This window comes from Bos grunniens, chromosome 18, assembly GCF_055505025.1.
Source record: "Bos grunniens cultivar Pamir isolate PY7600 chromosome 18, Bosgru_T2T1.0, whole genome shotgun sequence".
Classification (NCBI taxonomy): domain Eukaryota; kingdom Metazoa; phylum Chordata; class Mammalia; order Artiodactyla; family Bovidae; genus Bos; species Bos grunniens.
This window is the reverse complement of record NC_141182.1, coordinates 16,795,781-16,812,761: the sequence shown is the minus strand read 5'-3', so window position 1 is coordinate 16,812,761 and position 16,981 is coordinate 16,795,781. Positions and strand designations below refer to the sequence as shown.

At 45.5% G+C, this 16,981-nt stretch overlaps 1 protein-coding gene across 3 annotated transcripts in view; it reads left to right on the top strand.

Annotated features, from left to right (window-relative positions):
- The window catches only part of ABCC11 (ATP binding cassette subfamily C member 11), an 87,499-nt gene that overhangs the window by 11,335 nt on the left and 59,183 nt on the right, over positions 1 to 16,981 (top strand). For all 3 annotated transcript variants that reach the window (XM_086349468.1, XM_086349469.1, XM_086349467.1), the window contains exons 3-6: positions 1,858 to 1,976; positions 5,325 to 5,483; positions 10,757 to 10,904; positions 13,556 to 13,789. In XM_086349468.1, the coding sequence (XP_086205594.1) occupies positions 1,858 to 1,976; positions 5,325 to 5,483; positions 10,757 to 10,904; positions 13,556 to 13,789 (660 nt within the window). The remainder of the gene's footprint in view (positions 1 to 1,857; positions 1,977 to 5,324; positions 5,484 to 10,756; positions 10,905 to 13,555; positions 13,790 to 16,981) is intronic.

The window sequence follows — 16,981 nt, the reverse complement described above, 5'->3', positions numbered from 1 at the left end:
ATAAATGTATGTCTGTACTTTTTGACCACCTTCACCCATTTTGCCTATCTTCACCTCTGGCAATTACCAGTCAGGTTTTTGTTTTGTTGTTAGTTGGGTAGGTATTTTTTATTCTATTCAGTTCAGTTCAGTTCAGTTGCTCAGTTGTGTCCGACTCTATATGACCCCAGGGAGTGCAGCACACCAGGTTTCCCTGTCCATCACCAACTCCCAGAGCTTACTTAAACTCATGTCCATCAAGTTGGTGATGCCATCCAACCATCTTATCCTCTGTCATCCCCTTCTCTTCCTGTCTTCAACCTTTCCCAGCATTAGGGTCTTTTCCAATGAGTCAGTTCTTCACATCAGGTGGCCAGAGTATTGGAGTTTCAGCTTCAGCATCAGTCATTCCAATGAATATTCGGGGTTGATTTCCTTTAGGATTGACTGGTTTGATCTTGCAGTCCAACGGACTCTCAAGAGTCTTCTCCAACACCACAGTTCAAAAGCATCAATTCTTTGGCACACAGCTTTCTTTATAGTCCAACTCTCACATCCATACCTGACTCCTGGAAAACCATAGCTTTGACTAGATGGACCTTTGTTGGCTCCATGGTGTTGTTTAAGACTCTTAAGAGTCCCTTGGACTGCAAGGAGATCAAATCAGTCAATCCTAAAGGAAATGAGTCCTGAATATTCATTGGAAGGACTGATGCTAAAGCTGAAATTCCAATACTCTGGCCACCTGATGTGAAGAACTGACTCATTGGAAAAGACCTTGATCCTGGGAAAGACTGAAGCCAGGAGGAGAAAGGGGTGACAGAGGATGAGATGGTTGGATGGCATCACCACCTCAATGGACATGAGTTTGAGTAAACTCTGGGAGTTGGTGATGGACAGGGAGGCCTGGTGTGTTGCAGTCCATGGGGTCACAAAGAGTCGGACACGACTGAGCAACTGAACTGAACTGAACTGAACCTTTGTTGGCAAAGTGATGTCTCTGCTTTTTAATATGCTGTCTAGGTTGGTCATAGCTTTCCTTCCAAGGAGCAAGCATCTTTTAATTCCATGGCTGCAGTCACCATCTGCAGTGATTTTGGAGCCCAAGAAAATAAAGCCTCTCACTGTTTCCATTGTTTCCCCATCTATTTGCCATAAAGTGATGGTACCAGATGCCATGATCTTTGTTTTTTGAATGTTGAGTTTTAAGCCAACTTTTTCACTCTCATCAAGAGGCTCTTTAGTTCTTCTCTTTCTGCCATAAGGGTGGTGTCATCTGCATATCTGGAGTTATTTATATATCTCTCAGCAATCTTGATTCCAGCTAGTGCTTCATCTAGCCCAGCATTTCACTTGATGTACTCTGCATGTATGTTAAATAAGCAGGGTGACAATATACAGTCTTGACATACTCCTTTCCCAATTTGGAACCGGTCTATTGTTCCATGTCCAGTTCTAACTGTTGTTTCTTGACCCACATACAGATTTCTCAGGAGGCAGATGGTTCCCATCTTCCCATCTTAAGAATTCCCATCTCTCTAAGAATTTTCCAGTTTGTTGTGATCCATACAGTCAGAGGCTTTGCTTTAGTCAATAAAGCAAAAGTAGATGTTTTTCTGGAACTCTCTTGCTTTATTCTATTGGGGTGGCCAAAAAGTTCCTTGGGGGTCTTTCCATAACATCTTATGGATGTTATATCTCAGATATATGTAAGTGAGATCATAGACTATTTGTCTTTTTCTGTCTGACTGCCATATCCTTTCTCTAGGAGGCTGAATGTGGAAAGATCTATCCTCCTTGGGTGGCTGGTCCCTCATTCCCTCAGGACAGTATTTGTGAGGTCTGAAACTGATGCTCTTTTGTTTTTTCTTTCCCAAGAAAACAATAACTGTTGAAGATAGCCCCTGGAGACAGCAGGTGAGGGAACCTGAGGCACCAGGGAGAGGGAAGTATGATGCTGCCTGGAAAACCATGATTCCCTTCCGACCAAAGCCAAAGTGAGTCCTGAGTGGGAGCTGAGGGTCGGTACCCTCCAGGGCAGTGATACTCAGGCCCTCACACCTGGACCCCTCCAAAAGGCTGCACAGCCCTGTCCCAACACTGTCCTGTCACCCTGCACAGCCAAACACCTCCCAAGAAACCTGAGACACATCAGGGCAGCACAGCCAGCATCTCCATTCATTCAGCCAGTCAGTCAACAGGACTCATTGACACTGGGCTAGACTGTGGGGGGTAACAGTGAGCCAGCCAGACACGACCCTTGCCCATTACCGACCTCACATGGGGGAGAATGAGTAAGCTTATAAGCATGCCAACCAAGTTCTATCTAGTCAAAGCTATGGTTTTTCCAGTAGTCACACATGGATGTGAGAGTTGGACTATAAAGAAAGCCGAGCACCAAATAATTGATGCTTTTGAACTGTGCTATTGGAGAAGACTTTTGAGAGTCTTTTGGACTGCAAGGAGATCCAACCACTCCATCCTAAGGGAAATCAGTCCTGAATATTCATTGGAAGGACTGATACTGATGCTGAAACTCCAATTCTTTGGCTACGTAATGCGAAGAGCTGACTCATTGGAAAAGACCCTGATGCTGGGAAAGGTTTAAAGTGGGAGGAGAAGGGGACAACAGAGGATAACATGGTTGGATGGCATCACTGACTCGATGGACATGAGTTTGAGTAAGCTCTGGGAGTTGGTGATGGACAGGGAAGCCTGGTGTGCTGCAGTCCATGGGGTTGCAAAGAGTCAGACAGGACTGAGCAACTGAACTGAAACATATGATTATTGCTGTTTGAGGAAGGTGCTGTAAAGAAATGTGGGGGTGTGAGGGACACAGAATAGCGACAGCATGATAGGTTCTGAGTGACACTGAAACTGAGACCTGGAGCATGATCAGGAGGCCGATGTGGGCAGCATGTGCGAGGGCCTGGCCTTGCAGTGGGAGAACAGAGTGATGTGCGTGTCCAGGATCTGAGAAGGAGGCCAGTGCCTCTGCAGAGTCCTGGCCATAGTGGATGCGGCAAGGCGACACCACCAGCATGTCTCCACAGACCACATTAAGTACGTCGGTCTTCATCCAGTGAAAAATGGGCAGCCATTGAAAGGGCCAAATGCCCTGTGATGTTACCTTAAGCTTAAGAGTTTAAGAAATTCATGGAGCCTCCTCTACTAAACCATAGTTTCAACCATCCCCAAATGACTTTCTGGTTTATACACCTGGGGCTTCAGGGAACTCCACAGATTCACGCACATACTCATTTATGCAGCATTTGTTGACAGGCGCTTAACACTTCTGCTCTGATCCCTCAGTGTTTCGTCATGGGAAAAACTTTGTATTTAGGAATCCCTCTTCGCTCCAGTGTTTTTCTAACAAACAAACAGCAGGGGTTTTCCTATTTTTTAAATTTGAGCTTCTATCAATACCAGTTACATTGTTACCCACCAAATCAATCGTATCTCCACCAGGAATAGAGAACTTTGGTACTTGAGTTCAGCTGGACAGCCTTATCTTAGAGAAGAAATGTTTCTGCTGGGCCCTTGGAATATCAGCCCCGGCGCATTAGTTCTGGCCCAACCCTTGCCATCACAGATGGCCCCACACATCTCCTATAATGTCTCATCTTCCCTCAGTTCTTCTCTCCCAACATCCCCTGCTGAGGCCCGGCCAGCATATCCCAGAACGTACAACCATGATCGCTGGTGGGCTGGAAGGATGTAAAGGGCCAGAATGTGGAGAAAAGAGTCCATAACCCGAACAAGAGAACATCTTGCAAGTCTGGCATTTTTGTCTTCACATCTATCTCCCCAAATCTTTTTTAATGTTGAATTTTCCTCATATTGAACCATATAACATTAGAGACAATGTTGAAAAAAAAGTGAAATTACACACAATATCAACACCTTAATGAAATCATTATTTGTCTTTTGTGAATGATTCACAAAGATATGACCTTATCATTCTTATTTACTTTTTTTGTTTTTTACAGTTTTTATGGAAGTTACAGAAGCAGAGCATACACATTTAAAGTGATGAGAATTTAGTTTTGCTCCTTTGCAATTTCTAACCCCTACTTCAAAGTCAATCTATGAATGATTTGATATAAATTGTTATATAATTTGATGTTTATTATATATAATATGCTGCTGCTGTGTCGCTTCAGTCGTGTCTGACTCTGCGTGACCCATAGACAGCTTCCCGTCCCTGGGATTCTCCAGGCAAGAACACTGGAGTGGGTTGCCATTTCCTTCTCCAAGGCATGAAAGTAAAAAGTGAAAGTGAAGTCGCTCAGTCATGTCCGACTCTATCGACCCCATGGACTGCAGCCTACCAGGCTCCTCCGTCCATGGGATTTTCTAGGCAAAAGTACTGGAGTGGGGTGCCATTGCCTTCTCCGATGTATAATATAGATATTTAAAATATATATAATATAGATATGTGTATATTGTTCTCTGTCTGATCTCCCTTATTTCTTCGTTTTTTATATAAGTAAAAATATTTTAAACTTCTTGATCTTCAAGTGACCTTTTTTTCAGTATGCTTAGAGCCCGCTCCATGTTCTGCGTGTAGATCGTCCCTATTTTTAGACCCTTCTGCACTGTTTTCTGGAAAATCCCATGGACAGAGGAGCCTGGTAGGCTGCAGTCCATGGGGTTGCTGAGGGTCAGACACGACTGAGTGACTTCACTTTCACTTTTCACTTTCCTGCATTGGAGAAGGAAATGGCAACCCACTCCAGTGTTCTTGCCTGGAGAATCCCATGGATGGAGGAGCCTGGTGGGCTGCAGTCCATGGGGTCGCTAAGAGTCAGACACGACTGAGCGACTTCACTTTCACTTTTCACTTTCCTGCATTGGAGAAGGCGATAGCAACCCACTCCAGTGTTCTTGCCTGGAGAATCCCAGGGACGGGGGAGCCTGGTGGGCTGCCGTCTATGGGGTCGCACAGAGTCGGACACAACTGGAGCGACTTAGCAGCAGCAGCAGCAGCAGCACTGTTTTCTACAACATGGTGCAGGATATGCCGTATTTGTCTTCTTTCTTTTTAAATCATTCCTCTGTTGCTGGATGTTTTGTTGCTTCTGGTTTTTAACTATGAGAACTGGGGAAAAAGCACAGTGTGGTCCTCTGGATGTAGGAAAAAAGTATTTTTTCATGACTATTATTTGTGATGTTAATAATAGTCATGAAAAAATACTGTTTTCTCCATGTAGACGGTGTAGAATCCACACTGTGGTTTTCCCCCAGTCCTTGTTCGTCTCTTCCAAGTTCTGCCTGTGCCTGAGCTGTCCACCCCTGGAGCCCACGGCCCGGTGTCACCGTGTTGCCCGTGTCTCTTCTGCTAGGTTTCCTGAGCCCCAGCCCCTGGATGATGCTGGCCTGTTCTCCTACCTCACGCTGTCATGGCTCAGCCCGCTCATGGTTCGAGGTTTACGGAGAAGCTTAGATGAGGACAACATCCCCCAGCTGTCAGTACACGATGCTGCAGACAAAAACGCCAAAAGGTAAAGTCATGCTGGGCAAGCCCGCGGGGTTAAAGACCATGTCTCGGCAGTCGGTGCCAAGTCGCTTCAGTGTGTGTTTTAAGGGGAGGGGGGCAGTGGTTCATCTTCAGACGAGCAAAATATATCAGTTCTCCCTTTGTAGCAGGAACCCTCCTTCTATGGGAGGTTCTTAATCTGGAGTTAAGTAATAATTTACGTATTTCATATGTAAATATTTATATATTTACATACAGGCTAGAGAACTTATTCTGGAACAAGAATTCTCATCTTTTATTGGGTCTGTCTGAGGTCCCAGGACCCTGAGAAAGAAAGTACTGCTTCTTGTCCCTTTTGCCTTTTTTGGTGTGTGGATAAAGCATTTATCTGTGTCCCAGATCATTAAATTTTGGCTAGTGGCCCAGGCACTTAAGCCACCTTGAGCCACCACTAATTGTTGTGGGATTACATTTCCTGTACCGTCTACCTCACAGGTGAAATTAGATCAAAAGGGGAGGGGTGGGAATGAGTGACCTGGAATGTCCTGTACTCATGTTACTGCCTCTAGGTTCTTCATGAGAGACACCAGGTGTAGATGGCCTTTTCCAAATGTATCCCAGACATGACGGCACTCTAAGAGCCTTCCTGAAAAGAATATTCAGTGGTCAGAGAATTTGTGAACCGTCAGATGCTATCACCAGGTCTCAGAGATTTATAAAGAAAATCAGTGTAGTGAAGGCACTGACAAAGCAGAAACTGGTTGAATTTTGACCCATTGCTTCTTAGACTCAGGAAAAAAAATAGAGGTTCCAGGGAGCACCTCTTGGATAATGCCAGATATTGGTAGAATCTCACCTCTTACCAGCTATGATGTCAGAGGAGTTACTTACCTATGTTTTTGTGTATAAAATAGTGAATTATAAAAAAAATATCTCTCATTGCCCTTCATTGGTTCATTATGAAAATCCCATGGATGGAGGAGCCTGGTAGGCTGCAGTCCATGGGGTCGCTGAGGGTCAGACATGACTGAGCGACTTCACTTTCACTTTTCACTTTCCTGCATTGGAGAAGGAAATGGCAACCCAGTCCAGTGTTTTTGCCTGGAGAATCCCAGGGACGGCGGAGCCTGGTGGGCTGCCGTCTATGGGGTTGCCCAGAGTCGGATATGACTGAAGTGACTTAGCAAGAAGCAGAAGAGGTAATAGATTTGATGTAAAGCACCTGGGAAAATGCCAGACGCATCATAGGCCGTCAGTTAAATGTTAGCTTGCTTGTTCTTCCCTAACCATTGCGAAGACCAGGTCTCCTAATTTACTTCTGTTCACTTTCCGCCCACTGGTGCTGCCTTTTTTATTCTGTAACTCAGAATGCCTCACCACCAACATTTTTGCAATCACTCCATCTTTACATGTTTCTTTGAAATGGTAATTTCCCGTGCATTCACACTTTTAGAGGAATTTCTTTCTATGTGTTCTCCGTTTAACAGGGCTTCCCAGGTGGCACTAGTGGTAAAGAACTCACCTGACAAAGCAAGAGACTCAGGAGAAATGGGTTCCGTCCTTGCTTCAGAAAGATCCCCTGGAGGGGGGCCTGGCAACCCATTCCAGTATTCTTGCCTGGAGAATCCCATGGACAGAGGAGCCTGATGGGCTATGGTCCATAGGGTCACAGAGAGTCAGACATGACTGAAGCAACTTGGCACACCATTTAACAGGCAGCGTTCTGGGTCACGTCTTCCCTAATCCTTCAAAAGAGCTGCTGTGTTTCCTATGAGGATGGGCTGACAAAGTGCCAACCATCACCCTCACCACCACTCTCAGCGGGATTACCATTGTCACCACCATCATCTTCATCCTGTGATCACCATAATCCCTCACATGTTAACTGTTCTTAACTATAGAGCATCTCCCCACCCATTGTCTCCTTTGACCATCACAAAAGGTTTATGAAATAAACAAGGCAGATGTTATTTCCCCCATCTTACAAATGAAGAACCAGAATTAAGAGAAGTATGTTCCTTGAATCATATCATGAATGAATGGAGGAGGTAAAATGAGAAACCAAGTCTCTTGAATCTGAATCTAATAATCATGGCCAGAAATAGATAGTGATGCCCAGAGAGCTGTGGGTAGGCTACGGAAGACTTGGATTTGTTTAGCCAAAGTAGAACTGACTCTAGAGCTTGTTGTTCCTGAGGATTGTGTCATGTGTGGAGGCAGGGCTAGAATGAGGAGAGGCAGCCCCATGGTTTGACCTGAGCAATAGCATCCACAAACAATAGAATCCTCCAACACAGACAGGGTTCGTGGGGACGTTTTGGCTTTGTTGAGCTAGGGTCCGGGCCCCTCAGGTTATCTGATCCGCATAGGTGGGCCTGGATGGAATGGGGGTAGTTTTTTAATAACTCAGAAAGGAAAAAGCCTGGAGTTTTGATTGCAGAAGGAAAGTGGGACAGAAAGGTCTCATGGTATTGGTTCCCTTCTGGTTTAGGCTGGGCAGGAGTATCCATGGCTGGAGGAGTAAAGAGTTGAAAGGGCCAGAACTGCTTTGTCACGATGAGAGACTTGCTGAGATTCTGGGCAGAGGATGAGAACCAGATGCCGACAGAGCTCTCCGAGAACAGGCACATCTAGTGCCGCTGTCGGGCCCTGGGGGCAAAGGGCAGCCCAACAAGGGACAGCTTTGTCCACTGTGCTCTTGCTGTCTAAGGAGCAGCAGCTTTGGCGAGTGCCTGGAGTCCCTTGGCCTGATCCACGACGCTGTCATGATTGCTGTTGTTCAGTTGCTAAGTCACGTCCGACTCTTTGCAGCCCCGTGGACGGCAGCATGCCAGGTTTCCCCGTCCTTCACTAACTCCCAGACTTTGCTTAACATCATGTCCATTGAGTCAATGATGCAATAAAACCGTCTCATCCTCTGTCACCCCTTTCTCCTCCTGCCCTTAGTCTTTCTCAGCATCAGGGTCTTTTCCAATGAGTTGGCTCTTTGTGAGGTGGCCAAAGTATTGGAGCTTCAGCGTCAGTCATTCCAATTAGTATTTATAGCTGACTTCCTTTATGATTGACTGGTTTGATCTCCCTGCTGTCCAAGGAACTCTTAAGAGTCTTCTCTAGCACCACAGTTCAAAAGCATCAATTCTTCAGCATTCAACCTTCTTGATAGTCCAACTGTCACATCCATACATGACCACTGGAAAAACCATAGCTTTGACTAGACAGATCTTTGTCGGCAAGGTGATGTCTCTGCTGTCGTCATGGGCAGCGCTAACCGCTTTCCAAACAGGGGAACCGGACATAGGGAATCAGGAGCCAGGACGTCCAAGTTCAGCCAGCATGGTGCCTGCAGCTGATAGATTGGACTGTGGATGCATGCTGAGGCAGGGAGGCATCCAGAGCGAGATTAAGAGTCCGGAAGCCTTGAGTATCATAATGACTATTGTCTAGTCACTTGTTCCTGCCTCTGAAACAAAAGAGAAGTGTAGGAAAGTCAACACAATTTAAAATCTTTTCATGAAAACTTCTTGGATGCTTTTTTAAAAAAGCTTATATACAAATAGTATATCAATTTTCTCCCCAAAGATATGTTTTAGGTGTTCTTATTCTGCTGGTGTACCACAAATCTCCCAGGCATCATCAGCTTGGAATGTCAAAATTAGGATACATTTTTGGTTGCATGATCCAACACTGGGGCACCCTTTTGGGAATTTTGAAATAAATAAGGACACTTTTTGGAGATCAGAGTTCTGTGTTTTATGAATCTTATTTTGTGTATAAAAAGGAAGGGCGATGTTTTTCAGAGCCTTAGGCTATTTCTTCAACTAACTGTATTTCAGGGTAACAAAACAGTTGATGAGGGAAATTTCTTTTTTTAATATTTCCATGTTTATTTTTATTTGGCTGTGCCAGGTTTTAGTTGCGGCATGCAGAATCTTAGGTTCAAAATTTGGGCATGTGGGATCTAGTTCCCTGACCAGGGATCGAACCCAGGTCCCCTGCATTGGCAACTTGGAGCCTTAGCCACTGGACCACCAGGAAACTTCTGGGAAAATTATTTTTTTTACAGAAAAGTCAAGCTGATAACTATAAATGGAATGATAGAATTAGACAAACCACCATTTTGCCAGTCCTGTCGGAGGTGGACATAGGCAATGATCATCACCGATGGGGAACTTGGCAATGGATGAGTCAGGCTAACACACCTTAACTCAGTGATCCAGCTTAACATATCCAAAAGTGGGATAGCACACTTTGTACGTCTTCTGATGTGATAAAAGGAACATATACTATATCATCTATTAAGTATTTTTGCCAGCTGACTTGAATTCTGAATTTTATTATGCCTCTCACCCCACTCCAGTACTCTTGCCTGGAAAATCCCATGGATGGAGGAGCCTGGTAGGCTGCAGTTCATGGGGTCGCTAAGAGTCGGACACGACTGAGCAACTTCACTTTCACTTTTCACTTTCTTGCACTGGAGAAGGAAATGGCAGCCCTCTCCGGTGTTCTTGCCTGGAGAATCCCAGGGACGGGGGAGCCTGGTGGGCTGCCGTCTATGGGGTCGCACAGAGTCGGACACAACTGAAGTGACTTAGCAGCAGATCTAGCTAACAGCTTAATAGGAAATACATGGCATAGAAACTTATACGAGCCCCACAGGGGTGCAATCAGTCAAATCCAGAATGTGGAAAACTCAACAGGATAAATCATTCAGATTCTTTATAAAGTAAATGGCAGAAAATGCAGAGGATTGGAAATTATTACAGATAAAATGAGATGCAAGAGGTCTGTCAGATTTGTCTTTAACTCCAATGAGTGGGACCTGTTTGGATCTTGATTTAAGCAAACTAACTGTAAGAACATATTTTTGAAATAATTAGAGAAAGTTGAATTAAATGCCATTCTTACTATGCTATTAATATATGCCTATTATTAATAGTTAATAATGAATAGGCATTAATTCATAACCATTTTTATGGTTACTCTGTGGCTTTTTAGGGCTTTATCTGGAAGAGATGCATACTGAAGCATTTATAGATGAAACAATATCTTTGGGATTTGCTTGAAATATTCTTGCAAAAAGAAAAATAATGGAAGGGGAGGAGAGATTAAACAAAAATGTCAAATGTTGGTAATTCTTGGAGCTGGGGCATGCATGCAATCTAAATGCCCTGTATTGTTCTCTCTCTTTGTGTTATCTTTGACAATTTCTGTAACCAAGTTCCTAGACCAGCAAGAACTGGGGGAGTTGGGTGATACAACCAAAGAGATTTCATTTGCTTCCATTTTCTTCTTTTCAAGGCTTCGTCTTCTTTGGGAAGAAGAGGTCTCAAGGCATGGAATCGACAAAGCTTCAGTGCTTCGAGTGATGCTGAGATTCCAAAGAACAAGGCTTATTTTTGATACAATTATGAGCTGCTGCTTCTCCATCACAAGTGTTCTGGGGCCCGTAAGTAGCAGACTTGACGAGGTGTCCGGACTTCAGGACTTGGTGATTAGCATGTTTAGATCCATGCCAAGAACTGGAGATGTCTTGAGACTTCCCTGGTGGGTCAGTGGTTAGGACTCCACACCTCCAACTAGGGGGAGGAGGTGGGTGTGCAAGTTTGATCCCTGGTTGGGGAACTAAGATCCTATATGCCATGCAGGGTGGCCACAGAAAATAACAATAATTTTTTAAAACCCCAAAACATAAATAAACAAACAAAAAGATTTGAGGATGTCTGTCTCTCAACTGCTGCTCAGAAAATGAAGGCTTTCTGGGGGCAGTGGAGCTAGTAGTAGCTGGAAGTGCGAATTCTGCAGCCAGTGCTTAGGTCCCAACCTTGGTTATGCTACTTAATTTCTGGGTGACTTTGGGAAATTTGTTTACCCCTTCTGTGCCTTGGTTCCCTCATGGAACCCCATGATGCTCTCAACCATAGTCCTCATGGAAACTCTCATGTTTGAAATGGAGAGCCTGACATTGTCTGGCTCATAGGGTGACCTTAAGTTCAGTATAGAAAACATTTAGAACTCAGTCTGTCTCAGGACGTGGGAGCTGCTTTGAGAAATGGCTGAACAGCTCGGGGCATGCAGGAGACTCCACGTACCGTGGTTAGGATGAATGGGCTCGCTATTTCCTGTTAGTTCCTCAACTGCAGACAGTGAACCTGGCTGTCCCAGCTGGGGTCACGTGCTCACTTGCTTGGTCAGCAGTGGAACGCTTTGATTGACGATCCAGCCTAGACTGTGTGCATTGGAGCAGGCGACCGTCTTCCCAGAAGAAAATAGAGGCGTTGTTACCAGCTCGGGGGAGAGGGGTTACAGGTCAGGAGGAAGCAACAGCTGATGACACCACAGAGAGAAGTGACTTGGGTGACAGCACGTTCTCCATTCGTCCCTCCAGATCCACTCTCCACCCTTGTCCGCACCACCCTATGCTATGCCCCTAGTGTGAGACCTCTCTGGATCACATCCGTGGGGTACCTCTACCTCTGGCTTCTGGTTGAGTTTGACCAGTGGGAGACCCCATCTGGAGGCTGGAGGGAAGGAGAAGGTGAGGGCAAGATATATATCACTCTGACTTCCTCCCTCCCTGTCACTGAGGGTTGGTGACCAGATCCTAAAATGAAGGGCCCTTTTTGTATGACTTTCTCCTTCTAGGCTTCAGGAAAACTCATCCTCCCCTCCCCATTTAGTTCCCTGTGGTTGCTAGCTCCAAGATGCTTCTCCATTCCTGTTAAATTTCCTCAGTTCTGCCCACATCTTTATAAATAGTCAGGTTATTAACCCCTGGATTACTCCATGTGTGTGTAATCTATTTCCCATTGGGACTGATGCTGAAATGTGGTCTCTGTACTCTGGTGCCAAATCAAATCTCAGAGACAGAATTTTGGTGAAGGGCTTCCCAGGTGGAGCTAGTGGTAAAAAAAAAAATGTCCCTCTGCCAGTGCAGGAGATGCAAGAGACATGGGTTCAGTCCCTGAGTTGGGAAAAGCCCCTGCAGTAGGAAATGGCAACCTAGTCCAATATTCTTGCCTGGAAAATTCTATGGACAGAGGAACCTGGTGGGCTACAGCCCATGAGGTCACAAAGAGTTGGACATGACTGAGTGACTAAGCAGCCACACACTCACACAGAAAAGAATAGCTTTATTGCTTTGCCAGGCAAATGGGGACACAGTGGGCTAATGACCTCAAAACTGTGTGTCCCAATTCAGGGGGATTTGGTAAGGAGTTTTATACCAATCCTCATGGCTCAGACAGTAAAGAATTTGCCTGCAATGATGGAGACCCGGGTTCGATCCCAGGGTTGGGTAGATCTCCTTGAGTAGAAAATGGCAACCCACTCCAGAATTCTTGCCTGGAGAATTCCATGGACAGAGGAGCTTAGTGGGCTACAGTTCGTGGAGTCACAAAGAGTCAGACATGACTGAATGACTAACATTTTCACTTTATAGCAATGGTTCAAGGGTGAGGTTTGCTGATGAGATCAGGGTGTGTGTATGGCCTGCACTCCTTTAATCTGGCCTCAGGAGGTTTTCTGATGAGCTTCTGTGGTTCTCGAGGTTATCAAACTGTGACCTTCTCTCTGGAGTAGAGTATTTCATCAAGTAGTTAGCAGCTTCCATTTGTTGGGCGTTTTAATTCTGCAGAAGAGCTCAAAGATATTGTTATGTGTATCCCTTGAGGAGGAACCAGGACCCTGCCCAAGACTGTGCTATTGTTTCTTGGTTGCTCCATCCTTGTCTCCCCATCCCCTCTCTTCCCTTAGGAATGCAGGGAAGGTAATGGAGGCTGGAGTCTGTTCCCTACAAATGAGAAATAGGGAGCACAGAATAGGCTTCTGCGTCCAGGAGCACCAGAGGATCCTGCTTGGTGGTGGTGGGCTTCTATGAGGTGGTGGAGCTGGGCTTCAGATCTGGGTCAGTTGAACTCCTAAGTGTCCTCCAACTGGACTGCGATCTTCTGCGTGCAGAATTGTGCTTGAGTCAGTTGTGATCATCTAGTAAGCCCCCTCTCTTGACCTGAGGACCTCACACCCAGTGCACTTTGGTTAGGTGTTGCCTGAAAGCAGGATTGGGAAGTCAGAGTGATCCAAACTCCTGTTTCCTTTTAGATATTGCTTATGCCAAAGATCCTGGAATACGCCAAAAACCCATCCAGGGACGTTGCCTATGGAGTTGGGCTTTGCCTTGCCCTTTTTTTCACTGAATGTCTGAAGTCTCTGAGTATGTGCTCATGCTGGGTCATCAACCAGCGCACAGGCGTCAGGTTTCGTGCAGCTGTCTTCTCCTTTGCCTTTGAGAAGCTGATGCAATTTAAGTCTCTAACACACATCACCGTGGGAGAGGTAAGTGACGAGGTTGCACATTGAGGGGGTACTTTCCTCCTCCTCCTCCTCCATACCTCCTTACCCTGGAGGCCAAGGGATGGAGAAAAGGCTGGAGACAAAGAAGAAAGAGAAAGGAAATCATTTCCAGGGTGAGTGTTGATAACCATCAATAATTGCCTCTGGGATCATAGGAGCAGGTCAACAGTAAATGAGATTCCAGCTGTATTCAAAGCCTTAGAGAGGATTTATCCATCCATTCAATAAATTGTTACTGAGGTATGCTTTGGGCCAAGCCCTGTTCTAGGCCCTATGGGTATGTGCTAAGTCACTTCAGTCGTGTCTGACTCTATGTGACCACATGGACTGTAGCCCACTAGGCTCCTCCATTCATGAGATCCTCCAGGCAAGAATACTGGAGTGGTTTGCCATTTCCTTCTCCACCTAGGGGTATAGTTCAGTTCAGTTGCTTAGTTGTGTCTGGCTCTGCGACCCCATGGACTGCAGCACGCCAGGCCTCCCTGTCCATCACCAAGTCCCGGAGCTTGCTCAAACTCATGTCCATCGAGTCAGTGATGCCATCCAACCATCTCATCCTCTGTTGTTCCCTTCTCCTGCCTTCAACCTTTCCCAGTATCAGGGTCTTTTCAAATGAGTCAGCTCTTTGCATCAGGTGGCCAGAGTATTGGAGGTTCAGCTTCAGCATCAATCCTTCCAATGAATATTCAGGACTGATTTCCTTTAGGATGGACTGATTTGATCTCCTTGCAGTCCAAGGGACTCTCAAGAGTCTTCTCCAACATCACAGTTCAAAAGCATTAGTTCTTTGGCACTTAGCTTTCTTTATGGTCCAACTCTCACACCCATACATGACTACTGGGAAGACCATAGCTTTGACTAAACGGACTTTTGTTGGCAAAGTAATGTCTCTGCTTTTTAATAAGCTAAGTTGGTCATAGCTTTTCTTCCAAGGAGCAAGTGTCTTTTAATTTCATGGCTGCAGTCACCATTTGCAGTGAGTTTGGAGCCCAAGAAAATAAAGTCTCTCACTGTTTCCATTGTTTCCCCATCTATTTGCCATGAAGTGATGGGACCGGACGCCATGATCTTTGTTTTTGAAGGAGTTTTAAGCCAACTTTTTCACTCTCCTCTTTCACTTTCATCAAAAGGCTCTTTAGTTCTCCACTTTCTGCCATAGGGTGGTGTCATCTGCATATCTTAGGTTATTGATATATCTCCCAGAAATCTTGATTCCAGCTTGTGGTTCATTTAGCCCGGCATTTCACGTGATGTACTCTGCATATAAGTTAAATAAGCAGGGTGAAAATATACAGCCTTGATGTACTCCTTTCCCAATTTGGAACCAGTCTATTGTTCTATGTCCAGTTCTAACTGTTGTTTCTTGACTTGCATACAGATTTCTCAGGAGGCAGGTAAGGTGGTCTGGTATTCCCATCTCTTTAAGAATTTTCCACAGTTTGTTGTGATCCACATAGTCATAGGATTTGGTGTAGTCAATCAGCAGAAGTAGATGTTTTTCTGGAACTCTCTTGCTTTTTCGATGATCCAGTGGATGCTGGCATTTTGATCTCTTGAGCTACCAAGTCCTCCCATACTTTTCTTCCCAAGTCGTCTGGGGGGATCAGTCCAGGCAAGACTACTGGAGTGGGTAGCCTTTCCTTTCTCTAGGGGATCTTCCCAATCCAGGGATCAAACCCAGGTCTTCTGCATTGCAGGCAGATTCTTTACCAGCTGAGCCACAAAGGAAGCCCAAGAACACCAGAGTGGGTAGCCTATCCCTTCTCCAGTGGATCTTCTTGACCCAGGCATCGAACTGGGGTCTCCTGCATTGCAGGCCAGTTCTTTACCAAGTGAGCTATGAGGGAAGCCCACCAAAGGGGTACAGCAGTGGCCAAAAAGACAAAAATCTTGGGACTTCCCTGGTGGTCCAGTGTTTAAGACTCCATGCTTCCATTGTAAGAGGATATGGGTTCCATCTCTGGTCTGGGAACTAAGATCCTTCATGCAGCTAAAAATTAAAACAAAAAAACCATGAATCCCCAGTAGAAGCACATCAGAAACCACATCCCCTCAGATGCCCTGGGGAGGAAGGTATGGGAGGACTTGGTAGCTCAAGGAAAAACAAGAAGAGATAATCTCTGGGTGTTAATTTTCTTATCTGCAGAGGAGAAATACTTACAGCTGCCTGGTTATTGTTATTGATGGGTTATTTCCTAGCTGGTGCTCCCTACAGCATAACACAAACAATGGCAGAGACTGACGAAAGATATATGACCAACTATGACCCAGAGTCATGGGGGGATATTGGAATTTTCTATGTTTAATTTCACTTTCTCTATTTTTCTACTATTACTACTACTGCTACTGCTAAGTCACTTCAGTCATGTCCAACTCTGTGCGACCCCATAGACGGCAGCCCACCAGGCTCCCCTGTCCCTGGGATTCTCCAGGCAAGAACACTGGACTGGGTTGCCATTTTCTTCTCCAATGCATGAAAGTGAAAAGTGAAAGTGAAGTCGCTCAGTCGTGCCCGACTCTTAGCGATCCCATGGACTGCAGCCCATCTGGCTCCTCCGTCCATGGGATTTTCCAGGCAAGACTACTGGAGTGAGGTGCCATTGCCCTCTCTGTCTCTATTTTTCTACTGCTTACCAATTGCCTTGATGAGCATGGATTACTTTTATATTGAAACAGATTATTTAATTTTTGGAAAAGACATCCCTGCTCTGGCTCTTTCCTCTCAAACAAACTCCTTTGTGATCTGGCCTCAGCAGCTGTCCTGCCTCATCTCTTCCTGTGTTCCTTTCTCTAGTCCTAGGTTGACTTCTACCCTCCTGGCCAGGCAGGGCTAAACCTCTAGCCCCAAATAGACCAGGCATGTCCACCTCCAGGCAGCTTTGCTCACATCACTCCCCCCGCCCTTTCAAAATCTCATTCAATCTTCAAAGGCCTGGCTGAGATGGTCTCTCCTTCATGATAGTATCTCTAGACCCCCTCTTTCTGACCCTACTCCCCACCAAGCCCAAATCTGGTTTCTCCACTCAGATGAGCTCCCTTCAAAGACATGAACTATTTCAGATCCACAACTCTATCCCTCAAAAAGCCAGGCATCTGAATTACACAGGATAATCTCCAAACTACAGTCGGCTAAATGAACCATTGCCCCCAAACAGATGCTTCTTCTAACTCAAG